The following is a 26,962-nucleotide window of genomic DNA, read 5'->3' as shown; positions in this document are numbered from 1 at the left end:
GTGGGAGATCACCGTGTTCAGAAACACGATGGGCACCTGAAGAAACCAGCATTTAAAATAACCTCTTTATTTCTGTGGGATCTCCGGGCGAGGCCGAGACCCCAGGATGGGCTGAGACAAGGTCTCTTCGGAAGCACCGAGAAAAGCAGCCCAGGGTAACAAACCAACCGAGTGCGCCCGAGAGGAGTCCGAAGGGGCCAGAGGCTGCAGCAGGAGATGCCTCCTGGGAAAGGGTGACTCCACCGCTGAAATGGTGGGAGGCACAGCGGCGAGGAACCGAAGACGGCTCTCAGAAGACAGCTGCTCCCAGAAGACAACAAGGCTGTTTTGTCCGAGAGGTGTCAGAAATTCGGTCAACACCAGGATGCTGAAGCTTCCCCCAGACATCCACTTCTTCTAGCTACCTTATGTCTACCACAATCCTTTGTAACATCTAAACGTGTGAGTACGTGCTGTGTAAGCATGCACGTGAGCTCCTCCTCCTCCTCCTCCTCTCTCCATGTTGGCCAGCGAAAGCTGGAGCTATCCTGAGCCCTCTGGAAGTCAGTGACCCAAGCCACTTGCCAACCGAGGCAACAGGCATGGCCTGCAACATGGAAATTCCACTTACAGAATCACAGAATCACAGAATAGTAGGGGTTGGAAGGGACCTCTGTGGGTCATCTAGTCCAACCCTCCTGCCCAAGCAGGGTCACCCACAGCAAGCTGCACAGGACCTTGTCCAGGCAGGTCTGGAATATCTCCAGAGAAGGAGACTCCACAGCCTCCCTGGGCAGCCTGGGCCAGTGCTCCGTCACCCTCAGAGGGAAGAAGTTCTTTCTCATCTTCAGACGGAACTTCCTGTGCCTCAGTTTGTGCCCATTGCCCCTTGTCCTGTCACTGGGCACCACTGAAAAGAGCTTGGCCCCATCCTCCTGACACCCACCCTGCAGATACTTGTAAGCATTCATAAGGTCCCCTCGCAGCCTTCTCTTCTTCAGGCTGAACAAGCCCAGTTCCCTCAACCTCTCCTCGTAGGGGAGATGTTCCAGTCCCCTCATCATCACTTACACACAAGAGAACACTTAACTACCTGAGAGTGCTCAAACACTGGCAGAATTTGTGGAGTCTCCCTCCTTGGAGATACCCAAGGCCCACGTGGACATGGTCCTGGACAGCCTGCTTTAGCTGCTCCTGCCTGGACGAGGTGATGTCCATAGGGGTCAACCTCAATGAACCTAGGGGTACAGCTCTACAGCTGAAGTGTCTGTAGTGAGGCCGTATCCTCGTCCTCACGATCACCCCACTGACAGAATTTGACAGCCCAAAAAGGGTTATTTTGCTTCAGAACTTGCTTGAACTGTCACTACCTTACAGCTGAGCTGGATCATCTAACGGGCCCTGGAGGTTCGTTACGCTCGGGATTCAGGAAGAACCCGGCTTGTTGATGGAGCCATGGAAAGGAACAGGTAGTTGACCACCGAGACACGAACGCACGACCACACAGGAGACGATCACCTTTGGAGAAAGCAACGAATGGTTGATAAATGCCACTGCTCGCAATGAAAATCCTTTCAGCTATTACTCCACTGGACCAATTTTTTGCTTTTGAGGGTTTATGCGTTTCTATCAGCAAAATCCGCCAACCCATACTTTATATGCCAAGGGGAGCGTCCCCAGCTATCACCCTTGACTCAATAGTCAATTCTGAGCCCTGAAAATTGCCGGAATTAGTCAAAGCTCAGCCTGCCTTTTTGCTGGAGGTCTTCCATCAAACGCTGACCAGCCCTGAACCAGTACCGCGCGGCACAGCGAGCCCGCGACCCGCCACGGCACAAGCGCAGGCGAGCGGCGCTCCCCTCTATCGCATTCACGACGGCGCAGAAAGTCAGAGTGCAGCGGCTGCGAAGGCAAACCCAGCTCCCATTAGCACTCAACCACAACATAAACCCATTATTGCACATTACAAATCGCGGCGTTCTTCTGTTGCCAGGTTATAAGCTCCAGAAAGGTGCCCTTGGAATGCTCACTTCCAACAAAATAGCCCTCAGCTTAACATTTGATCCAAAGGGCTAAGAGAAAAGCACTCCTTTTACCACCAAATTGCAGTGTTGGGTTTTAGCATTTCTTCAATTATGATATGGACAATGAAACCGTGTCTTTCTGGATGCATGAGGAATTCTGCTAAATGAGCCATTCAGACATCTGAACTTAAGTCTGGTCCTTTCATACATTTGATTAACATGGAAATTTTATCTCTTATGTCATTATTTTAGTGCTGTAACATCAAAAACATTAGTTCACAACGTGCCCACGATCACAGGAGGATAGTTTATAGGCGCTAGAACTAATTTCTGGAGCAGGAGCAATGATTCCACCTCCCAAAGCGAGATACTCGAGCAGAAACGGCGAATCTTCTCCCACCATAACTCACCCCAGAAGTCGCCAGGTGAAATTCTGCTCCCCGGTCCCACCGAGCTCCACGGCACTTCTGCCACCAACCTCACGGGAGCCAGAATTTCACCCGTTCGCATCGATCATGTGTCCCCGGGGCAGGAACGTCTGCTGGGGAAGTCGGGGCATGCCCGCTTCCGAGCTGCCCTGCTCCATCTCCTCGCCCGCAGGCAAGGCTATCCCTACGCCAGAGCCGGCACGGCTGTCAGCGCCGAGGAGCGATTTCAGACTCTGCAGGCAAGGAGCTCTTTCTCTTTGCCTTTACTTTAGCCAAGGCTAAACACAGCGTGAGTCTCTTTTGTACTGAGTTTCCTCCTGTCCAGTGCTGGGTTCCCCAGTTCAAGAAAGATGAGGAGCTACTGGAGAGTGTCCAGCGGAGGGCTACGAGGATGAGGAGGGGACTGGAGCATCTCTCCTATGAGGAGAGGCTGACGGAGCTGGGCTTGTTCAGCCTGGAGAAGAGAAGGCTGCGAGGGGACCTTAGAAATGCCGATAAATATCTGCAGGGTGGGGGTCAGGAGGACGGGGCCAGACTCTTTCCAGTGGTGCCCAGTGACAGGACAAGGGGCAACGGGCACAAACTGAAGCAGAGGAAGTTCCAGCTGAACCCGAGGAAGAACTTCTTCCCTCTGAGGGTGACGGAGCCCTGGCCCAGGCTGCCCAGGGAGGCTGTGGAGTCTCCTTCTCTGGAGATATTCCAGCCCCGCCTGGACGCGGTGCTGTGCAGCCTGCTGTGGGTGACCCTGCTTGGGCAGGGGGTTGGGCTGGGTGACCCACAGAGGTCCCTGCCAACCCCGACCATCCTGTGATCGCATCTCTTTTATCACTTTAATACAGCTTTCCTGTGGCTTTTATAGGGAGGGAGAATGAAGAAGACATTATCACAGGTAAAGGAATCTCGCCATCAAAATGTGAGGAAACCTCGTTATTTGACTAAGCAAAAAAACACCAAGTAATTTGTAACAGAAGAATAAAACGAACGCGCCGCGTCTCCAGAGGTCTGCAATCTGATCTTCAGAAAAGGTAGCTTGCCAATTTAATTGAGGTAGGAGTTATTTAATTTTTTTTTATACACAGGTATAGCTTTCAATAAAACTACATATGCCTATAATGCTGCGGCGGCAGATGTGGCTCGATTATTAGCGGGGGGCTCCAGGGAATACGCACAACGGATCCTGCGATCCGCAAGCAGCTGTCTGCCAGGGAGGGGTGGAACGCTGCACCACACACACATGTTCCTTAAGTGCAGTAATGTTTTGTTATTTTACTGCAGGTGTATGACAGAGATGAAATTTAATAACTTATTGTATACAAGGCCAATAAAACGGAAAGATTCCTTGCCCTGACATTCATGAACAACGTACGACTTAGAAGCAGTTTGGAGTGCAGACACCCCCCCCCCCCCCATCTCACACCTTCCCTGTCTGCAGGCACGACACCCTCTTTTTTATCGATTACTATGAAAAGGTGGGTGGGTCATAAAAAAGGAAAAAAGCAAGCAAACTCCTGAAACGCTCCGTGAGATATCGCAGAGCGCGTCGTTGGCCAAACCCAAGCCAACCACGAGCACCGAAGCGCCCGGGGCAGCACTCGGGCGGTCACTGGTGCGGCCTCTGAGACGCGGGACGCTGCCGAGCGATGCTGCCGGAGTTATTTTTTTGTAATAATTCTTCTTCAGCGGCTTAAATCCGCAGCCTGATTTCAGAATATCCATTAGGCTCAATCTCCTGCTGAACGAAGCACTGGAGAAGGCCTTTTCAGAAGTACCCATCAGACAAAAAGATAATCCCTCCTGCTTTTTCCTTCCCCTTCCGTCTTTGCTGGACTCCACGTAATTAGAGATGTTGCAACAATTCAATAATTCACAGCAGAAAAAGGAAGTCCCAGCGCTTCTGGCAGAAAAAAAGAAACGGGGCAGGAGCTATTTCTGTCCGTGCCCTCCTCGGCACGAGAAAGGCGGCGTTACGCAAGGACTCACGGCCTTGCCGGACCCACGGACAGGTGGGATCGGGCAGCTGGGCTGCGCTCATCCACCGGCACTTGCGGCAGAGGCCGCCCGGGTCTTCCCCAGCATTTCCACAGAACTTGCTGGAAAACTGTAAAATGAGATTTGTGTCACAGGTATGTCACTCCCTCCCTCCCCTGCGCTCACCGAGCCAGGAATTCGCGGCTTTCAGGAATTCAGGAATTCAAACCCACCTTGCCTTGCTGCACGGGAAACGCTCACACTGCCGCTGTAGGCGGCAGACAGACGGACGGACGGGACAGGAGGGACGCGGGGAGCGTGTCGGCCGCCCGGCCACGGGCTCAAGGACAAAAAGCCCACGGGTTCTCCCCACGGAGCGAGCTACGGCACAGTAAGATAAACCGCCACACGCATCCCACGAGGAAACCAACGGAGAGGGGAGCACAAAGCCCACCGTGCGCCGAAGGCTCCTCTCGCCCATCACAGAGGGACAGGGGACCGAGAAGAGGCGGGCAGTAACGAGAGGATCCACGGCCACGCAGGACGAGGGACGTCTGGCAAGAGCGAGCAGCGTCTGCGAAGAGACTGCGACGCCCAACAGGTATCTGGAGTCGGATCCGCTGGGAGAGGATCCAGGACACCCCTAGCAGCTCCGGGGAGGGTGAGCTCCGGCTTGGTCTGCGTGAACGTCTTCACACGAGTTTCTAGAAACCTCAGGCAGAAGCGGCCGGCTCCCTCGCCCCGGCCGGGCGGGGGTTTGGCAGCGAGGAGGGAGCGCGGGCAAGCACGGACCAGGAGAGGAGCGGGAGAGAAGGGAGGACCGAGGAGCAGAGGCAAGCTCAGCGACCAAGGCGGCGTCACGGCGCATCCCTCCGACGTCTCGGCATCTCAGAGCTCACTCCCCGGATTCCCCGAACGAATGGCTGCCGACGCGGTCCCTCAGGAGACCCCGGCAAGCGGCGGAGCTGCTGCAGGTTTGGGCGGGCTGCCCTCGGTAACTGCGTGAAGGAGCCATTTTGTTGTAGCCTCTAACGCTGCTTGTTCGAGTCGAAGCCTCATTAAAACCAAAGTTTTAAAACCAAAGCCTGCATCGTCCCAGCCGCTGGCCTTTTGCTACACCGTGGTATCCCAAATCAGGCTGAGGGCTAGCAGATACGATCTCAATCTGGAAAAAGTTTGTTATACTTTGGTAGCAGTTGTGTTTTATTAAAAAAGGAAAAAAAAGAAAGCTGGCTGAGCTGCTACAACTCCACTAGCTTTTACCTGAACGCTTCGTTCCGGAGTCACCTTTTAACAGGGGGATGGTCCCAGCTGGCCTCCGAGAGTATTTCTTGAACATCAAGTCAATCGATACATCCAAAACCAACATTCAGCCTCACTTTCTAAAAGACTTAGTAGTAAAAACAAGTCATCTTAGGACCTGGGGATTTTGCCTTAAGTTAAAACACCTTCAAAGCTAAGTATCCGCTACTACGCATTTGCCAAAAAGGCATAATCCAAATTTTCAAAGGCCTAATTTATTCCCACATACAAACCCGTGCATTGCCTTGGAAATCGGCGGCGTACGTTTTCTGGCCATCCGGCTCATTTTACAGTTCTCTTTCTTCATTGCTTTTTTGAATTAACTATCGCTCGGAAAAGCTCTGGCTTACTCACAGTCGGTCTCACCGACTATTAACCGGCTAGTGGAGCCACGCTACTGTAAGAGCACACGTTCCCACGAGCCTAGCAATAGTATTTTGCGTATCCAGATCCTCCTGCCCTAAGGAATATCAGAGCTCTACAAACACTGCCGAATTAACGCGGCCCCTCGGAAAGCGAAGCCGGGCGATTTACCCCGCGGAGCCCCCAGCTCGCCCCTCCTCGGGCGACACCAGAATCCCGTTAGAGAAATCCAGGTACGCCTTTTTTTACTACTACTGCCTTGCTAATGCCCCCGCCAAACCAGCAGTATATTAAAAAAAAAAAATTGAGCTTTGGGGAACTGGTAAGCAGCACAGAATTAAGACAACACGCGAAATCCTGACTTCAGTGAATGAAATGAGATTTTTGCCATTAACTTCAATGAAGGCAGTGTTTCAAAAGGGTCTCGACAACAACTTCGGGATGTGTTTCTTCGATGACTTCTCTCTAATGGAATTAAATAGCTCCCAGGACGAGCCTTCTCCTGTTCCCACTGTAATCAGTGTTGTATTTGCCGTGGTTTTCAGCGAGAGCCCAATTGGGCCCTAGGCTCGGAAATCAAACTCATCTCGAAGCAAATGGGTTGCCGTGCATCCGACCTCTTCTCTCATTGGCGCGAACACAGCGCGGGGACGGAACCTCCGATCGGTTGCTGCTATTTGTGTGAAGGGAGCTTGTTGGGTTTTTTCCTAGCAGAAGATTAATAGGTAGCGAGTTCAATATCGTTAGGTATTTAGTTTTCCTTAATTGTTCCAGGAACTCATCTACAGAGAGCAATGCATCACGTCTGGAGGTAGCAATTTACCTTTCAGAAATCAACAAAATCCGCACGCTCCTCCCGGGTTTGGGAAAAGGAGCTCAGGCAGCCACTGCCCGCATCACCCACGGCTTCAGGGGATCCTCAGCCTCACCAGGATTTCCTCTGGAATTCACCAAGTTTGCTTCAATATCTTCTGTCTAGATAAGCTAATCTTTCTCAATACGTGTGAGAGCACATCCTAGAAATCTTGCAGTAGGCTCGTAGCTTTTAATTTTCTTTTAAGCCTGCAGGTTCATACTTGTTAATAATTTGGTGGATCTCAATAGTTCTGCAGCCTGGAAAACAGACAACAGATGGTCCAGGCTCGGCATTAAGCATTATTCCTTCTGTACCTTTCAGGAATTTGAGAGATTCTGATTTTAGAAATATTTTTTCTCCTTCCTGTCTGGGCGCCGGTCATCTGCTTCATCCACTTGTCTGTTACGCTTCAAGAAAGTAGATGCATACGGTTGAAAGCCAGACCTTAGGCCATGGAGCGGAATTTTTCTGATTTGCACTTTTATTGTAATCTCTTCCTAATATTCCTCAGACGTTCATGAATGAAACCACGGCAAAGGAGAGCGCGTAGCCAGGGTTTTCTCCATCAGTTCTTCACTGACCCTACGCAGCCGCAGGGCACCACCACGCAGGTACGATCCAGGCTCCCTCCGGAGAGCTGACCACGTCGGTACCAACTGAATCCTGAGGAAACTCCAGAACTGGTCCAGCAAAGTGTACAAAACAACTATTCAGAGAAAAAAAATGCATCAGCTCTCCCACTGCGAGCCCGGCCGTTGGCTCGTTCACTGGGGTAACTGCTGGATTTTCCCCGCTATCCCGACAGACCGCGCGCCCCGGCACAGCGGGCAGGCAGCGGCGCTGGGCTGCTCGGCGTCTCCCCGCTTCGCGCTGCCCGGCGGGGCTCACCCTCTCTTCTGGGAGCTCGTCGGCACTTCCAGGGTTGTCCTCTCCTGCGGTCTGGACCTGAAGAGCAGGCTGGTGAGAAGTGGCATGTGGACTTCAACCGCAGGTCAGTGCTGCGTGGAAAGATGACGTGGAGACCGCGCTGCCTGTTTCTGCCAGCAACCGCCCTCTGTGGAGAGGGACCTGGGTGTGCTGGGGGACAACAGGGTGACCATGAGCCAGCAGTGTGCCCTGGCTGCCAAGAAGGCCAATGGCATCCTGGGGTGCATCAAGAGGAGTGTGGCCAGCAGGTCGAGGGAGGTTCTCCTTCACCTCTACACTGCCCTGGTGAGGTCTCATCTGGAGTCCTGTGTGCAGTTCTGGGCTCCTCAGTTCAAGAAAGATGAGGAGCTGCTGGAGAGAGTCCAGCGGAGGGCTACGAGGATGAGAAGGGGACTGGAGCATCTCTCCTACAAGTAGAGGCTGAGGGAGCTGGGCTTGGTCAGCCTGGAGAAGAGAAGGCTGAGAGGGGACCTTAGAAATGCCTACAAATATCTGCAGGGTGGGGGTCAGGAGGATGGGGCCAGACTCTTTCCAGTGGTGCCCAGCGACAGGACAAGGGGCAACGGGCACAAACTGAAGCAGAGGAAGCTCCAGCTGAACCCGAGGAAGAACTTCTTCCCTGTGAGGGTGACGGAGCCCTGGCCCAGGCTGCCCAGGGAGGCTGTGGAGTCTCCTTCTCTGGAGATATTCCAGCCCCGCCTGGACGCGGTGCTGTGCAGCCTGCTGTGGGTGACCCTGCTTGGGCAGGGGGTTGGGCTGGGTGACCCACAGAGGTCCCTGCCAACCCCTGCCATGCTGGGATTCTGTTACGGCAACCACCCGACGGTTCCCAGCGAGGGGTCTAGCTGTGGCACGGCACGAGCCGGGCTGGGGGTCCCACAGCTCCCACCAGCCCTTCCCGCGGGATCGATCCGAGCTGCCCCAAGCCCTCCACGCTCCCAGCACCACGGGGGCTGTGGTGACCCCACACCAAGGCATTTCCGCATCGCTGGACACTGCGGGTGTCTGGAACCAGGTCACTCTCCACGGCCACCGAGAGCCGACGCAAAATGCCGCTGCGCTCTGGCTGGGACTGAATGCTGAGGATGCTTAAGAAAAAATTATCTGTTTAGGGCAAAATATCTTCTCAACCCTACAGCTGCACCTCTGCCCTTCGTTTCTGAGATTAACGTTTTACTCCCAAATTAACAAAAACACAGATCTGTGCCCTGCAGATATCCACAGACACGGGTGTGCACGCGGAGGCCGCTGCGGGAGTCGCATTCAGACGCCAGGCACAAAGCACACACAGACCAGGTCATGCCTTTAGGTGTAACGCCATTTCCTACTCGGAAATAATTTCTATTTACTTAATTACTACAACTGCTACAATTTCTAACTTACTCAGAAATACCATGAGCTCATCAGACACAGTAAGACCGAAAGAAAAGGTACAAACCGAGTGCACCAAAGAAAAGCCAAGCTTTTGGGCGAAACGTGAGACCGCAGCAGCCCCCAGGGAGCTGCAGAGCGGGATCTCCAGGAGGCTGGAGCTGCAGCGGGGACGGGTCTCACCTGGGACGGGTGCTCCTGCGCCCTGGGGACCACGTCCCAACGCCGCGCAAGCATCCTGCCACCTCCTCACAACAGAAAGCCAAAGCGTACGAGGATTTTAAAGCCAAGAGGACTAGCTGGAAATGGCTCCTAAGCACAACGAAGAGCCGCTGCAGCTGTTTTGCATCGGGTGCAGGCAGTTCTAGGCGTGATCTTCTGCACCCATCGGCGCTGGTTACTGCACGGGAACCCGGTCAGCCATTTATTGCCCCACTGAAGAGCTCCATACATCACAGAATCACAGAATCACAGAATAGTAGGGGTTGGAAGGGACCTCTGTGGGTCATCTAGTCCAACCCTCCTGCCGAAGCAGGGTCACCCACAGCAGGCTGCACAGGACCTTGTCCAGGCGGGGCTGGAATATCTCCAGAGAAGGAGACTCCACAACCTCCCTGGGCAGCCTGGGCCAGTGCTCCATCACCCTCAGAGGGAAGAAGTTCTTCCTCGGGTTCAGACGGAACTTCCTGTGCCTCAGTTTGTGCCCATTGCCCCTTGTCCTGTCCCTGGGTACCACTGAAAAGAACATGGCCCCATCCTCCTGACACCCACCCTGCAGATATTTGTAGGCATTTGTAAGGTCCCCTCGCAGCCTTCTCTTCTTCAGGCTGAACAAGCCCAGTTCCCTCAACCTCTCCTCGTAGGGGAGATGCTCCAGTCCCCTCACCATCCTTGTAGCCCTCCACTGGACTCTCTCCAAAAGAGACAAAGTCTACTTTCAAAGTCAAAAGAGACAAAGTCTACTTTCAAGGCTCGGTCTGCAAACCTTCACCAGCGACCAGCTCCGTGCCCTTTCAGTTTGTTCCGCCCCGAATCACCCACGGGCAACACCGTGCTTCCCCCGCAGCGGGGAGCTGCCGCCAGCTCCGAACCCGGAAGGGCACCAGGGCCTGTCCGTCTGTCCGTCCATCCACGGAGCCCAACGGGAGTCCGTCCCTCCGTCTGCGGGAGCCCGGCCGCGACAGCAGCCCCAGCTCCCTGACACTACTGAGGGCACACGCGTGCGCACCGCCAGCAGAAACGTCTGTCGAAGTGCTCAAATGGTTCCATTTTTGTACGCTGAATTTGTGGGGTTTTCTTTAAAAAAGCAACAACGTGAGAGCAGACCGTTTCCCCACGTTATTAAAGAACATGGACACAAGCGAGGAAAGAAGGGGTCAAGTATTTCCCTTTCCTAGAGGGAAATAATGTGCATTTTGGCTGTTTTTTTTGTTGTGGGTTTTTTTTTCCCCTGGCAGATCTGCACAGTATAAAGCTTTGAATATTAAGAAGGCTATTAAATTCTTTCAATAGTTTTCCAAAGTATGAAGCTACTGCACTTAGCAAAAGGAAAGGAAGCCTAGCACTCTTCAAGAACAAAACGAATTTAAACAGACGATGAATATTGCTACTGAAATTAAAGAGAAAGTGTCTTTTAAAAAAAAATCAATTGTCTTGAAACAAAGCACAGACTTTTGGCCATTGATAGTATTTTTAGACTCAGACTTTCTCTGGAGACTTAAAAGTATGCAAATGCAGAGTGCAGAGAGGCGCACGCACACATGCTACACCTTTGTGTTACACTGGCATTTTATTATTTAATTAAACTACTCTTCTTTTCCTAGCTCACGCACGCTTCCCTTGAGACGGCTTTGCCGTTAGCCTGCTGGCCTTGACTTCCAGCCAAAAACAATTCCGAAACAAAAAGGGACAACAAATCATATTTCCACAGACATTTTTATCCCTCAATACAACCTTGTTTTCACACAACGTCGTACAGATCCTACGAAAACTCGAATTTACGGCAGCAGCCATCCCAAGCCGGGGGCCGACACCAGCTCTGCGGCGTTTCCGAAGTCGCGCTGCCGGCCGGGACCCCCCCCAACGCCCAACGCCGCGACAAGAACCCCCAGCCCCCCGCGGCCCCCCGCTCAGCCCCAGCACCGAGGGTCTCCGGCGGCCGCGTCCCGGCTAGCAGAGCTCAGGTGGGAGCTCGGAGGGCCGCGGTGGCAAATAACGCCCGCTCCCGAGCGGCAAACCTCATTTCTCGGGAGTATTTATCGCAACCCCTCTGCCGAGCAGGCTGTCGCTTACCTGGTGGCAACCCTGCAAATTCGAGTCTCTTCCATACGATGAGTAGGAGCCCCTTTCCGTTTTACCTGTTAATTAAAAAACAAAGAGAAAAAGATGTTTAACAGATTTAAACAGATACATACGGCTTCTCTGAGCGTTTTGGATGATGTTCACCACATTTTCCTAGCGCTGTTTACGTATGTAAAATAGGCACTGCCGACTGCACGTAGGCAACAGAAAGGGATTAACGCTTCTTCACGCTGAGGATGGTGAGGATGCTCCACGCGCTTCCCGGAGCCGGGATCTAACGGGCTCCCACCGGCCGGCTGAAGGCGAGCAGAGCTCCTCAGCGCGTTCCAAGCACCCTCCCTGTCCCAGCGCCGCGCCGGGGACACGGCCAGCCCTCGGCAGCTCTGCGTAGGGCCACCTTCGCCCCGGAGCTGCTGGGGATGCGGCTCCCCACTCCCTTTCCCCGGAGCGAATCCCCCCACGATCGAGGCGATGGGGGAATTCACACCTGGGAAAGGGACAGCGCCCGGGCATCCGCCGTTCGCCAGCAATACTGGGACCTGACGGCGGCCCAGCGCCCACCAAGCCTTTCTGCCAGCCCTAAGTACCCTTTTTTTTTCACTCCTCTTTTTTTTTTTCCCCCTGGAAGCCTTTAACACTCGGATCCAGCAGCCTGACGTGCAGCACCGGTTACGGTTATGCCGTATTTACAAAGGAAAAGAAAGGTTCTTTCAGGTTTGAATGGCCGGGCTCGAGCGGAATCAAGAAGGGAAGAGGTGGTTTCTGCAAAGCATTAAGTCATGGCTGAGCAGCACCGCACCACGTGCTCCGGAGACAAAGAGCAGTCAAGAGGGCTGATACGAAACATATTGACACTAAAAGACCACCCTTACGGTGAGGATAATCACGGGAGGGGGGAGGTGTTACCTAACAGAACACAGTACAAATCACTCCTAAAATTAAAGTTTTTATTATAGGCTGGGGCACAAAAGGCGCACCAGACAGTACCAGTGCGTCGGGAGCAGATGCTCCGCGTCTCCCTGCGCGCACCCCAGTTCTGCCGGGGACACCTCCGCGCCTGGGCGCAAGGCTCGCCGGCCAGCCCCGCGCCGAGCCCCGCGCCCGAGCCCCGCGCACCCACCGAAGCCGTTCAAAAACGCCCCGTGACTGCACGTGGCGATACCAGAGCGGAGTAACGACAGCATCCCCCAACGTCAGCCGCCTGCCGGCACGGCCACGGCCCGAGGGACGCAGGGCTCGGCTCCCCCAGCGCCATCCAGACCTCACGCAGAACCCGCTCATTAGACAAAGGATGGCGGAGCTCATTTTAATCACTCCCAAAACGGCGGGGGCCACGTTCTGAGCGCAGAAGCCTTTCCTTTGGGACACGGCTACCAGGTCTGATCGCCCGTTCCAGGCGTTACTGACAAAGTTTGACTATTGCCGGTGGTTTGGAATATTCAAAAAAATAAATCCCCTTTCGCCTCACCCTAATTGAAGACCCTAGCGCTTGCTTTTGTTTCTCGATTCCTTGTGGTTGTTTTCCACGCAAGGTGGTTACTTCTACACGGGAACCTCCAAAATTTATTTGCAATTCATAGGACATTTGCACACGTAACAACTCCGCTCTGGTTACACAAAACGCGACGGCTCGCCCGCCCCACAGCCCCCCTCGGGTTCAGCGCACTGGAAGCCTTGGCAGAAATCATTCGAGAACGAATCGACACCGAAATTTTAACCGTGAGTCGCGTGTGCTACTTCCCACCACCCCAAGAGGGCCAGAAAGTCGCCGCAAATAACGAGCGGTGAGGACGGGGAGGGGGGGGAAAATATTCCAACCAGAAAAACAGGGTCGGGGGAACCAAGCACCGGCAGCGACACGAGGTTCTTTGAAGGCGCTGCCGGGGTCTCGGCAATCTTCGTTTCTATCGTATCAGGCACAGGCAGCCTCATCTTAATTTCAGTTGTTAAAAAATATTTATCCAGATACAAAAATAAACCCACTGCAAATTACAAGTTGTCAGGGTTAAAATCTACTTCTATTTGTGTGGGGGAGGATAAGAGAACAGCATAGACATGAATCATTCTCAGTAATTTGAGTGTTTCCATGACATCAATGGGCACTCGTCCAGGACTCTGTCGAAGTCTGTGAGGTACCAAAGCGGCACAGCAGCCAGCAGGAGATTGACTTTTTCTTTTTTTTTTTTTTTTTTTAGGATTATGCTCCTTGTAAAGATTTCATCTATAGCATCCACTTTTACCACCAAACAGATAGCTTTGGAGATCAGGAGGGAACGCGTTTCATTCTGATGGTGGAAGCCTTTAACTTTATTACATTTGTTGTCGTCGTTCCCACGTACGGCTAGAAATCTGCCTCCTCAATTAAGAACAAATAACCAAAATTGATGAAAAACTCAAGAAACCGTTAAAAAGACAGACATACAGAGATTTTCACTATCAAGAGTAATTATGAAATTATCATACTTTTTGTAATGACACTTCGTTTTGGGGGGGGGAAATATCTTTTGTATAAACTGTCCATTTAAAATTAGCTAGTCTTGATGTTGATTTTCTGCTTAAAATTCACTGGCACATTTGTTTCAGATAATAAAATTTGCAAGAGTGCTGATAATATGCAAGAGTCGGCTCTTTAAGCAACTATTTGTGCTCGCAAATACAAAAGCTTCTCCTGAATTTCTGCGTTTACCGTACATTATTCATCGTTTTCAGTCGCTCGAGCACCCCAGCCTGCACCGTGCGCTTTCCCAGGTTTGCGAGAGCTAAAGATTCTCTCTCCTCTTTTTTTTTTTTTTTAAATGTTTTAAAAAAGAGCGAGCGTCTACAGCGATGTAGACACCCGACGCATTCACTGCGGAATTTTCGAGACAACCCTCTAGTACTAGAATGCGGCAGCCGCTGCGGATATTTTTTGGCACAAAGACAATGGTGGCAGTGCCAAGCCCCATGGCTAAAACTACTCAAAAGAGGCATAAGGGTAGCATTAATCGTTCAAGTCTTTTACTGCATGGAGTACTGTTGTCCATATTTTAAAACCTAAAAGTACCCGTTAGTAATATTTGTTGTAAGCCAGGAAGGAAGAAAAAAAAAAAAGAGAAGAAAAAAAGGGAGCCTGAAATAGAGACGAATAACAGATCTTGTCAGACATCTGATTAATTTTTTCTACCTAGAGGACCAAATGCTAAAGTGTGCCATTTGTTAGCAGCCCTCCGAACGCGCACCGCCAGCCCTACCCTTCCCTGGCTTTCCGATCCGACAGCCCAGACAAAGCTCCATGGCAGAAGTTGACCTACAAAGGCTGGGGAGTAACTTTAACTCGCGGGTACGCACTTGTTCTTTAGGTAAGGCAGAAAAAGCATCTCCGTTCTCATCGGAGGCAGTAACTTCGCCTGTGTGCAAATATATATATATATTTTCTCAATTAATTGACACAATGCATGCCAATCAAAGGAGAGACAAAGAGAGAACTACACGCAGCTCCTGTTTTCTGACAAACACTGCATCTCCAGTCTCTGCTCTCTAAATACCTCCAGAAAAAAAAACACTGCTTATCTTCGCTAAGCTACAATTGCTTCCTAAATATTTTGTTTGCGTTTTTGACTGCAAAAAATCAAAGCAGCACAGGATTGCCAATCCATCAATAAAGAAGCCACTTGCCTTTCCATGGCGTACTTTGAAAAATTAATCAAATTAAGTAGAAAATTGAAGCAACTTCCAAGGCACAAACGCAAGCCATCTGATTCCCCGCGCCCCTGCCCGGGGAGACAGGGCACCTTGGCTTTTGTCGGGTAGGCAGGACCAGAGGCATGAGGCAACTCTTCCCATCTGCAGAGAAAAGGAAGTGAAGCTATTTCTATAACTGACTTCAATTCAATGTTTACACTGATTTCGTGTCTGACTTTTTTTTTTTTTGAGAGATGAGTTCGACCGGAATATTCTAATTCAGGTTTCCACTGCCCTACATTTGGGGTTTAGTTCTTGGTTAGAATGAAGAAGGGAAACCTGGGTGGGGGAAAAAAAAAAAAGGTAGCTGTATTAGGGATTAGAATTATAACGGCTGCAAATTTTGATCTGTTCAGGTCTGCAATCTTGCTTAAACCTACTTCTTATTTTATTATTGCATTTCTAGCATTTCTGAAAATTAGTGGTTGTTGTCTCCGACGTCCAATGTCTCAAACGCATCCCGAAGGGAGCCCGACCGGTTCCCCTACCGAGACCGACAAATCCCGGGAGAATTCAGGGTCGAAGTCAGCCCAGGCACGAGGAACGCAGAGCCGGGGCGTACCTGGGAGAAAGTTCCGAGCAGCTGAAGAAGGGGCTGAACTTTCTCATCCCACGTTTGTCGGCATACAACGGACGCACGCGTGTCCTTGCCGGCCGCAGGGCTTCTCTGCATTGTTAGGAGGATCGTGAAACAGCTCACTTCTGCCTTAATTTATAGTTCTCACAGTCAAAATATTCTTATGCTTGCTTAAGTTTGGTTGCACGAGAAAGGGAGGGTTTGAGCGCTCCGGGAAGCGAGGGCCGGACCCATCTCGGGGCTCGCCCACGGGAGCGAAGGTCTCCCAGCGCCGGACCCGCAGACCAGCTCTGCACGGGAACCTCTGACAGCGGCCCCCCGGTTATCGGTGCTATTTTTGTCTCGGAGATTTGAAAACCTGACTCGTCGCAGCAGAGAAATCGAGCTAAAATTTCTATGGGGTTATAAACCCTGTGAGGAAAAACCTCGCTGAAACGAGCTGTTGTACGCTGTATATCCTCTGCCTAGCAGCACCCCGCTCTCAGGGCAGCGCATCCACCCCGCGCCCTCCTCAGACAGCCGCCCAGGCCTTGCTGCCTCTTGCCCTGGGCAGGAAAAATAGCTTGCCCACGTTTTCACCAAAGGAGCCAGCACGTAGCTGCTTTATCCTCTGCAGAACTTTATTTTTGCAGAACTTTTCAATATTCTGCTTTTTGAAAGAGAAAGGGGAAAAAAAAAACATACAGAAAAATCAAAAGAAGGGGATGGAAAAATGAGAAGGCAAATGCTTTTAGCATTCAGTGAAATTTTTCCAGGCTCCCAGTCGCAGGATGCCGACCCGCGCGCCATCCCCGGGGCTAACGGCTGGCTGGAGGCTTGGCCCCTCTGTGCCAGCGCTCGCTCCTCTCCACGGCGGCTCCCGGGCTGGGAAGCCGGTGCCCTGTGCTGGGATGCGGGTTGGGCAGTGGCTCCCGGGCTGGGAAGCCGGTGCCCTGTGCTGGGATGCGGGTTGGGCAGTGGCTCCCGGGCTGGGAAGCCGGTGCCCTGTGCTGGGATGCGGGTTGGGCAGTGGCTCCCGGGCTGGGAAGCCGGTGCCCTGTGCTGGGATGCGGGTTCGGCAGGCTGCGTGTCCCCACCGCCGGGCACAAGCTCCTGCGAGCAGCGGCCGCGGGGCGTCCGGCTGCGGTCGCTCCTCTTCCATCTCTCCAAGGGCAGGGAGAGTCGCTCGGCTTGGCTGGGTCGCCGACTCGGGCTTGACCTGTGCTATATATCCGTACCTCTCCCGTAGCGGCGCGCTCACCGGGATGGGATACGCGGTCAAAATACCCCATTCAGCTCGGCGAGGTTCCGAGCAGCATTATTTTACATCACAAAGCGTCTCACCCGACGATAATGGAAGTATCATGTTAATGAGCCGCTTCTGCTCGGTGCTGTACGTGAAGTACAGCAGAGGCAAAGACAGCGAGGAGATCTGAAGCAAAGTTTGTGCGGTAACGTTCGCAACGGAGCACAAATGACGCGGCGTCTGAGCCGGGCAAGGTCCGCAGAGCAGATACCCCGTAAGGGATGGTCTCAACGCCACTGATCCGAGCGGCATCACAGCCCAAAACGCAGCACAGAGCTGGGGGAAAGAGCTCTTTTTGACACGACAGCGGATTTTTGCACTTGCACCGCCGTGCAGCACACAGTCACGGTTCTGAAGGAGACGTTACGATGCCAGAGCAAGCCCCGTTACAAAGGGAGATCATTTTTTCTTTTTTAAACAGTACCATCAAAACACAAAGGAAATCAAATCCTCAAACCCACGCTAAAATCAAGCTACAGAGCTGACTCGAACAACCTAAAGCAAGGAAATTCAGAGCCGGCGCGGTACCTCCCCGCTGACTCGCCTTACGCTTGACCGGGCAGGGTTAACCCCCCGATGCCCCCTCACGCGCCGTACACCCCGCGTACCTGCGCCCAGATGTACATGGCACGCCGAGGGGGACAGCCGCGCTGCTGGCTGCCCCACCAGCTCTGCCCAGTGCCCCCCCCCGACACCAGTCAGCCCGTCAGGGTCACCACCCGGCCCCGTTAAGGACAGGCCTGACGCTAACGGCTGGTTACAGGACCGACTGCGCCCAACCCGGTCAGAAGCAGCTCGCGGCACCCTTTGCAACAGGTTTCCAGCACCCTAAGGTTCATCAGAGGATACGTGGGTACTGCCATTTCGTAGGCACCACCGCGACCGCGCAGCCAATAAATAACACCGCCTTCCGCGGACAAGGAACATTAATGAGCTTAATACCAAGTACACGCACTAATTGAGAGCAGAATAATAAACTTTCATAATTCAATTAGGTATTTCAACAAAACGACTGTTTGTTTCGATGCCGTCTGCAGAAATGACGTTTAACGAGTTGAAGACCCCTCGCAGCCCCCTCGCTTTGCCCGCGGTCAGAGCGCGCAGGGCGAGCGGGCACCTACGCTCAAACGCTGCCGAGGGGAGAGCGCTTGGGCGAGACAATTCTTCATTTAGAGCCAAGACGCGTCTGGCTTCATAAGCATCTTTAGCCTCCTTCCCTTCTCCTGTGTGCATGGAATTTCAGTCTAGAGGAAATAATTCCGATCCCCTAAGCGTGAACACCTGTATCACTCTGGAAATGGGCAAATTTATTTTGGAGAGGAACGAAAACTCTAAGGAAACCCATTCACCGTATTTCACCCTCTCGTTCTTGGAACGCACAACCGTCAGAAGACGGGCAGGGGATGAAGACAGGCATCGGAGAACAACACCACCACAATCAGAAGCACAATCTAATACTAGAGAATTGGAGTATTTAAAAGGGGCAACTTTTTCATAAAAGATATGAGACAAAAACACGTCGTAGTAATACTCCAGACCTGAAAGTAATATATAAGAATTGAATGTAAAGCACTGGGTATTGTTTTATCCTAAGTAAGCCTCACGGGGCTATTTTAAATTGAAATACGCTGCAGGATGATCCCTCATCATTTGTTCAGGGACCAGTCCAGGAGATCTTTATCGTGTATTGGGAAACCTGGGGTTTCACTCTAGCATGAAAACAGGATCACTCTAAGTTAGATCAAGCTCTAAGGCTACGAAAGACACAGAACTGAAAGAGGAAAATCAACCTCCCTACAGCCCCAGCTCTAAATGCCTTGGTCTGTGAACCACCCCTATCGAGCAGCGCTGATTAAAAGGCTGCTAAACCAAACCGTGCTGGACCCCAGCGAGGACAGCGAGATCAAAAGCCTGGTGGTTCAGATCGGGGACCGAACCCCCACCTCAGCCCTGCCGGCACCAGCCAGGTTCGTCACACGGCCGCGTTCTGCCGCACAGCGACAGAGGTGGCTCGGTCCCGGGCCACCAACCCAGTGGTGATCATAATTTTCAGGTTTTAGGATGGAAGCGTCAACGCCTACGTAGCGGATCACCTCCCGTTCCTCCCCTCTCTTTCGATGCTCATCACAGAGCTGCCCGAGTCTCGTACACCGAGATCAAATACCGAATTATGCATTTCTACAAAAGGGTTATTTATTTGTATTACTTTTCTGTACTGAACAGTATAAGAAATAAGTTAGCATTTATCTTTCTTATAATTTCAACGTTTTAAAAACGATTTGGATTAGCTAAGCAGCCAGAACAACCCGCCAGCTCCTCAGCGCACGGGAAGGCGTGGGGAAGGACGCGGCACCCACGCGGGAGCGTTCCGGCGTACCCAGGGCTCTCCAGTCGGCAGTTTCCAGCAGAGGGCACGCCGACCCCGAGCAGACCCTTCCGCTTCCCACGCACCTCGGGAGCCAACAGCCCGGGCTGAGACTGCGGGCAAACTCATAGCATCAGTACGCGCGCTCCCCGGCGCTCTCGGGGCAGGAACGATAAAGCTCGCTCACGGAAAGGCACCCAAGAATGTTGGGAAAAAAAAAAGTCCCCGAGAGAGGGATTTCCCACCTCTACCAGCTGACAATTCTCTTTTTGCTGCCGAACGCAGAGACAATAACCTTCAGGGGAAACAAAAAAATGGCCATTCCTCAACACAAACGGCACGCCTGAAGTGAACAGTCCATTGAAGGGCAAAATTCTGATCGATTCAGAAATATTTGATTCTGTAAAGGTGAAATACTGGCTGCACTAATATTAAATAAGGCTGAGTCTCTTTAGCAGGGCCAGATTTCTATTTTAGATTCTTTAATTATTTCATTGAACGGGACAGCAATATTACCTATGGTTCCTAGTTAATATTTTATTGGGTTTTATCACACTTAAGGGAGGTGAAATCTTAAAGAAAACTGATCCAGGGAAGAACCTGTCATTTGTCACGTTTGTTTCAGAAATCACTTGCTTTACTTTGTATTACCATAAACTTGCCAACGTCTGCTGGTGCTTTCGAGCCCTCCGGCGGCAGCAGCTCCCCGAGCCACCGGCGAGCCCACCCGGCGCAACCCTCCCTCGCCTCTCGCCACCACCCAACGGACACCGGCCATTAGCTGCTCCCGGCCCACCCGCGGCAACGGTCGCTCCCAGCCTTCACCTCTACCTCGCAGCACAGAGTAACGGCCCTTTGGGTCCCTTATCAGACAATATATATTTTTTTTTAAGTTTCAGTAGCCCTGGGAGACGAACTTCATTTACCAGGTCTACCAGGCAGGCAGCTTAGGTTACATGTAGGTCACAATAAATAACACTCATCCCTCGGCCGGCGCGAGCTGCGCCGCCGCCTAAGTTGAAATGACAAGCCTTTATTATTCCTAAGCACTTGATTCGGAAACATTTGCACAATCTGTTAAGTCCAGACAAATTTAAACGGTTCTGACATGCAGCCTGCTAGGGTCAGTGACAGGGATAATGCCTCTTTACGTGGGGAAAATTTTGTGGCATATAGGTCACTCTCTTCGGGGGAATCAACTGCGTGTCTCTTCTTTGCATTTCCACCACAATCCTTCATCCCACAGCCCGGAGCCGAGAGTGAAATGCAAGAAAGGAGCCGAACGCTCAAAGCAAAAATCTGCTTCCAGGACAATCCATTATATCTGACAAGTTAAATGTTCCATGGTAGACCATATGGCATCGGAGCAGGGCCGACGATGGAAGAGGGAAACTCAGCAAATGCATCACAATTAAGGAGTTTGACTATAGACTTTACTTTGATTTACTTTATTTTGTATTAAATTTTGGATAGTGTAGCCTTTCAATTTTCATACGGCCCTTCCAAAGCCTCTGCCCGATCTACCAAGCTACCTACACAAGAACGGGTGGTTCGCTAAAATTATTTTCTCCAAAGTCTTACGGTCTCAGTTAAAGAGCGCTCCTGATCAAGCCATTTTTCTACCTGGTAAACTCGCCAAGCGCGGGGCGCTCCCACTGTTAACCAGCGTAAACGCCATTAGCAGTTTGCTAAAGACCAAAGAAAAAGCAAAGCTGACAAAAAGAAGAAAACAGCCTAAAATCCCTGTCCCCGAAGGCCTAGCGATAATTCCTGGTGGGAACGTCACCCTGGCGTGGGGAGCCCTGAGACGGAGGGCTGGCAGGAGGCATCGTCACCCTGCCGAACCCCACCAGGTACCCACCACGTAGTCCCTATCCGCACCCAGGCCAGGAGAACCCCTACATCAGCAGGACAGCAGCTCCCAGGGTCCAACAGCTCCTTCCCTCTCCGAGGTGCACGCCTTCCCGAGCCGTGGTGCCAGCGGCAGAGCCGCACGCGGCCCCGAGCCAGCGCACCGCTCAACGGTACGCGTACCCTCATTCCACCACGACCGGACCCACCTCCGAGCCGGCTCCAGGTACGAGTCCGCAGCCGCCGAGGCCCTTTTCTATTCCGTTCTCACCACCAAGTCACACTACTGAATTCACCAAAGACTCGAGCAGTAAATTAACCCTTTCCATAAGGCACCCACCACCCATAACCACTCTCTTCTGAAAAGCCAGCGTCGTGGGCTCTTACCAAGCAACCCTTGTACCCAGCTGCTGCCGCAGCGGGGTGGGAAACCGCATGAACTGGGAACACTGGCTTTGCCACACCTAGGGAGATTGATCCTGACTGACATAAAAAAAAAACAAATGGATCAATTAGAGGAACCGCCATGCAAATTCGCTGCGTGAAGTTCCTCAATAATTTGGAAACGCAGCGCTGAAAACGCTAACTGGTATTTCCAGACCTCCTTGCAGAGCATCGTGCCTGCGCCAGGAGCAGAAGGACTTCCAGAACCTTGTTCTCCTGGTCCAGCATCACGCAGGTCTGCTACCGTTCTGAAATAAAATCTGCAGAAATAACTCCGTAACCATTTTTTGGGCAATGCCCTGGGGTCAGGATGCAAAAATAAAGTAGGTAAGCGAAGCTACATCCTTATTTAGGCATTTAAACGAAGTCCTGCAGGCAGGAGCACCGCAAAGCCAAGCCAGTGTCGCTGGTGGCAGCGGAAGCTGCCGGTGCACAACTCACCGGAACAAACCGCTTCCCGGGGTCTGGAATTGGGAAGCTCCTTTTAAGCACTGACTTTCATAATCCCCTTCCCCTCCCCCTTTTCTCGATTTCAACTTCGGAAACGCCGAGCCGATGTTGCTACCAGTAAGGGCCCATTCTGCCCGGTGCTGGGATCAACGGCCGTTTCCCAGCGATTTCCAGAGGGACGGCACGGGAGCAGGGAAACGCCTTCACCGAAGCCCAGGGGCACCGAGCTCGCTACGCCCACGGCCAACCCCTGCCTGCCTAAGCCCAAAATAGTACCTTGCTGCTGCTTAATTATTCCCTAGGCTTGGAATAGAGTATTATTATTTTCTATTACTAGAGTGTTCTTCTTCAGAATTAATATTTCCCCCCACTTTTAAGGCTCAAACACAGTAATTTTCCAAACGCCTTTCATTTGCCTCCCAGGGAGGGCTGTGCCAGGGTCCCCCGCCCCGACGCCCACCGGCCGCCCCGCGGCAGGCGAGCGGGGAGGCTGCGGGCTCCGCTGCGGAGCGTCGGGCATGGCCCGACGAAGGACCCCGGCGATACAGGGCTGCTGCTGTCATGGGGTGCACATTTCAGCTGAAATGCACCCCTATTTCAAGATTTCAGGAAATCAGGATTAAAAAAAAAAATCATTAATAGGAATAGGGGTCACTTTGTTGAAGCAGTCATTCATGCACTTCTAAAACATTAATTTTAGTGGGAAAAAGAATGTGAATTTTCAAAAATATATTTATATGTGTTTTGTTATTCCTTCTAATATAATGGGTTTAGATAACTTCAAGCATATTATTGTTATTTCTATATTTTTGTGAAACCACTATTGTTTTTGCTATCACGAACAAATACTAAAGCAGAAAAAAACGACAAAACGCTTCAAAAAATTTGGAAATCTTGATGTAAATGCAGAAGTTGCTGTTTTGAAGCGGCCAGCTCGGGACCACCCCCGGCAGAACGGCAAGGTGAACGGCAGGCAGGAGTCCCGGCGCGCCGGCAGAACAAAGCCCATTACGAAACCAGCGCTGAAAAAGAGTCGGATCCACTCCTCCAGCGCTGCACCGATCTTCAATTTATTATCGATTTAGCATTTCGTACGGCAGGCACTGGAACAAAGACCCCTATGATTATAAATGCGTGCTTTTGCGGCACGTGCTTTAATTTTAAAAAGGGTACTTTTTTCTCCCCCCCCAAAAAAAAAATTCTGCGTATTAAAAGGACATCAACTCCTTCAAAAGTCACGCATCTTCCCACCCGCGTTTTCACAACGGAACGTTACTGCCGGAGATGACGGAGCAGGGATTCGGGGTTGGTTCACTGGGGGCTGTCGCTGAGCGCATCCGAGCCACAGCCGGGCACCCCGGCAGGGGATTCACCCCCAGGAATCCCAGGGAAAAGCAGGAATTGTGGTCACCCGCGGCTCTGCCACGAGGGACGCAGCGTGGGAAAAGCTGCTCGGGGTGCCGACGGGAGCTGGGTGCGGAGGGAGGAAGGGAACCATCCCACTTCTCCGGCCGCAGCCTTCCTCGGCTCCCCGGCAGCCTGCACATCTAAGGGCAGTTTATCTGGCATGGGATTTGGCCTTTTTCACGGAAAAAATTCCCAGGCACCCTCACAGAAAGCGCATGTGCCATTCTGAACTATTTCTTGTTTAATTGGGCTCCTACCAAATAGATAATGGCTCTTTAAAAGACTCCTGGCATCGGAGAGCCACTGGGCTAGCACCACCGAGAAGACAAGCGGCTGAAAATTGATGTTTTCTGTAACAGGGCTCTACAGGCTCAGGGAATAAACTCGCTGCTTCCCGACACCCTGACCAGCGCAGCTCCCTGCCCGGCTATCGCCAGCCGTAGGCTCGTGCACATCAACGAAGCGGAGAAGGGAGACGGAAATACAGCTAAATCCACACCAGTAAAACAAAGCAGAACATGGCAGGTATTTGTGCTTTGTAGATTCCACTATTAAATCCTGATCAACTTTTTTATGACTAATTAAAATGCCCATATGGTAAAGCAACACCTGATCCAAGGAGCTTTTAAGTACAGCAACTGCCAGCGTTGAACGCCTGCACATTGTTAGCAAACCTGAAATTTTGGCTTGGATTTATTTTCAGATGCACACTGTTTTCCGAGCCATTAATGAAAGAGAATAGAAACTTTGGCAAAGCATTTACTTTCCTTACATCAGAGTTTTAAAGAAAACACGTTTAAAAAGAATGGAAAAGCAAAGTTAAAAAAACCAAACGACTGTAACTATTGTCGTCTTATCCAAAAATTAAACACACCACATAGGAATTTTAATGCAGCTAAAAACCAGCCCAGGTACAAGCCTAGGATGTTGTTCATGTCCCAAATCCACCCTGTTTCATGCAGCAAGTATGGATAGCCAGCACAGAAAGCCTGCCAGGGGAAAGCGTTCCCGAATTCCCAGTGCCCGGGCTGCACCGCAGCCACCTCGCTCGGACACGAGCCCGCGCCCGGGCGCAGGTTTCACGGGTTCGGGATCCAGGCAGGAAAACCACGCCTTATCTGCTACTCCGGGCACGCACCGCCGGCCATTCCCCTCTCGCCGGTCCTGCTGCCTACACCAAACGGGGCAGCAGGACAAGGTCGGTCACAGCATCTCTCCAGGGCCGGGCTCAGCAACGCCTGCCGGCTGCGGGAAGAGCTCTGCACACGCTGCCCGCCTGAAATTCTGCCGTCGAGCAGGTGAGCTGACCACGCAGAGATGCTCAGCTACGCGCCCAAAGCACGTTTTCTCAGGCTTGTGCAGGGAGAGGTCCAACGCTCCCCATTTCTGCTTGAAAAGAGGAAGCTCCCAGCTGACCGAAGCGGACATTCGAGCTGCAAGAACCCAGAAATACTCCGGCAAGGTCATTATCTTTTTTTTTTTGGCCTGAGAAATAGCAACTTATTAATTGCAATTTTGTAAGCACACTGATAGATACATGCATGAGATCAATATGCTTTGATTTTCAGAAACCGATGAGTAATTCTGAATTATTCCTCCCATGAATTCTAATGAAAAAATAACCTTAACAGCAGATTTTCTCACAAAGGTGCTGGTGGACTCAACGCAGAGCAGCTGAGTGCCAGTCACCTGCCAGACTGCCAGGCCAGAGAAATTCCAAATTCTCTCAGCCATCTCCAAAGCCCTTCCGCGCAGCGCTGGGATTTCTCGTTACAGCAACGGCTCCGGGGCTGGCTCACCCCAGACTGCCCGCTGTCCGCCTCGCAACCGCAGCGAGCATTTCGCCTGCTGGCAAGGAATCGTTAGCCAGCTCGCTTTTCCTTCCCAGGCGAGTTGTTCCTGGAACGGTAACGCTCTGGGAAGGTGACGGTTCCAGCCAGGGCAGCGCCGGGAAGCAGCTCCGCACGCGTTCCGAGTCCTCGCACAGAAAGCACAAGCCTTTTTTTTTTTAACGGTGAACCAGAAGGGCCAAGCAAAGCAGGACACGCTGGGGATGGGAAAACCAAAGCCATCTTTCACAGGGAATGATATTACTGCCCAGGAAAGAGAAAAAATACTGTACAGGTGTCTGGAATTAAAGCATAAAGTGTCCTGACGCTTATTTGCTATAAAGTATACCAAACTGGGTCTGTAACGAGGTATTTTTTCAAAAAATCCCAAACGAGAAGGCTAAGACGACAACCTGCTCTTCTTGGGGTTTACCCTGTCCCTCGGTTTGGAAAAGCCTGGGAGAATTTCTCCTCCTCCCCTGCAAAGTCACCGCGCAGCCACGAGCGCTTCGTTATCGCCGTGCTCCCGCAGCCTGTGGCAATGAGCTTCTCGCTACAAAATATTGCGGTGACAAGAAAATGATCCCCTTTTTTTCTTCTTCTCCCCCTAACACTGCTGTTTCTTTCTTCTAATCCAGTCAATTCCTTTTTTCCCCCTTGGGAAGAGGCGCTAATTTCAGCTGCGTCACCGCAAGGCCTGATTTTCAGAAGAATGAAGTATTCCGAACTCAACAGAAAGTTTATGGGAGCACTCCGGTTTCCTGAAGACCCAGGGCGTCACGCAGCGCACGCTGCAACCAGCAGCCGGCTCCGAACACTTTACCCCAAGTGCCCGGTGACTTTATATGATCAAATAAACCCATCTAAAATATATGATGTGCTTCTATACTGACGCTTCTCTCCCTTCGCACCAAGAACAAAACCATCTTGGTCCATTCAAGATCCCATGGCTTTCTATTAAACATAAATTAAAAAAATAAAATAATAATCTTTTATTCAGCTCCTCCCCGAGGAAAAATATACAGCTAAGGGCTCTATGATTATTTTTTTTAAGGAGTTTGTATAGTAGAGATGTAGGTAAGCTTGCTAAGGTATTCACAGTCCCTTTGTAGCTTCCCAAACACAAATACTTCTCCCCTTACTCCCGCCAGCTGCTCCACCGCAGTCAAGGGGACCGGTGGCAACACGAGACAAGGGGTATCTGGCCCTGAACCAGCCAACCTCCAACCCCTCACCAGCACCAGCGTGAAGCTCATCTCTAACACCACCAGTTCAGTTTGCTAAAACCAGTATATCGAGGTCCCAGCCGGGACTGGGAAGACAAAGTACAAATGGCCCCTTGCTTTAAGAGCCAACTGTGGAAAAAAACTACCCAGGTGGAAGCTTCCGTGCTTTCCTGCTCTGTCTTCTCAGCCACGGGGTGTGTGTGCAGCCCAAATCCGCCTCCCGACAGCTCTCTAATCCCAGGATAAGCAGGCGGGCGGCCTCACCCCGCTTCTTCGCAGGAGAAACCAT

General features: G+C 51.8%; 1 protein-coding gene across 12 annotated transcripts in view; it reads right to left on the bottom strand.

Annotated features, from left to right (window-relative positions):
* Window positions 1-26,962, bottom strand: part of LOC104339067 (transcription factor 4) — a 250,864-nt gene that overhangs the window by 115,336 nt on the left and 108,566 nt on the right. For all 12 annotated transcript variants that reach the window (XM_075446799.1, XM_075446794.1, XM_075446796.1 and 9 more), the window contains one exon: window positions 11,511-11,575. In XM_075446799.1, coding sequence (XP_075302914.1) covers window positions 11,511-11,575 — 65 coding nt within the window. The remainder of the gene's footprint in view (window positions 1-11,510; window positions 11,576-26,962) is intronic.

This window comes from Opisthocomus hoazin, chromosome W (assembly GCF_030867145.1).
Source record: "Opisthocomus hoazin isolate bOpiHoa1 chromosome W, bOpiHoa1.hap1, whole genome shotgun sequence".
NCBI lineage: Eukaryota > Metazoa > Chordata > Aves > Opisthocomiformes > Opisthocomidae > Opisthocomus > Opisthocomus hoazin.
The sequence above is the reverse complement of the archived record's forward strand: the minus strand, read 5'-3'. Positions and strand labels throughout refer to the sequence as shown.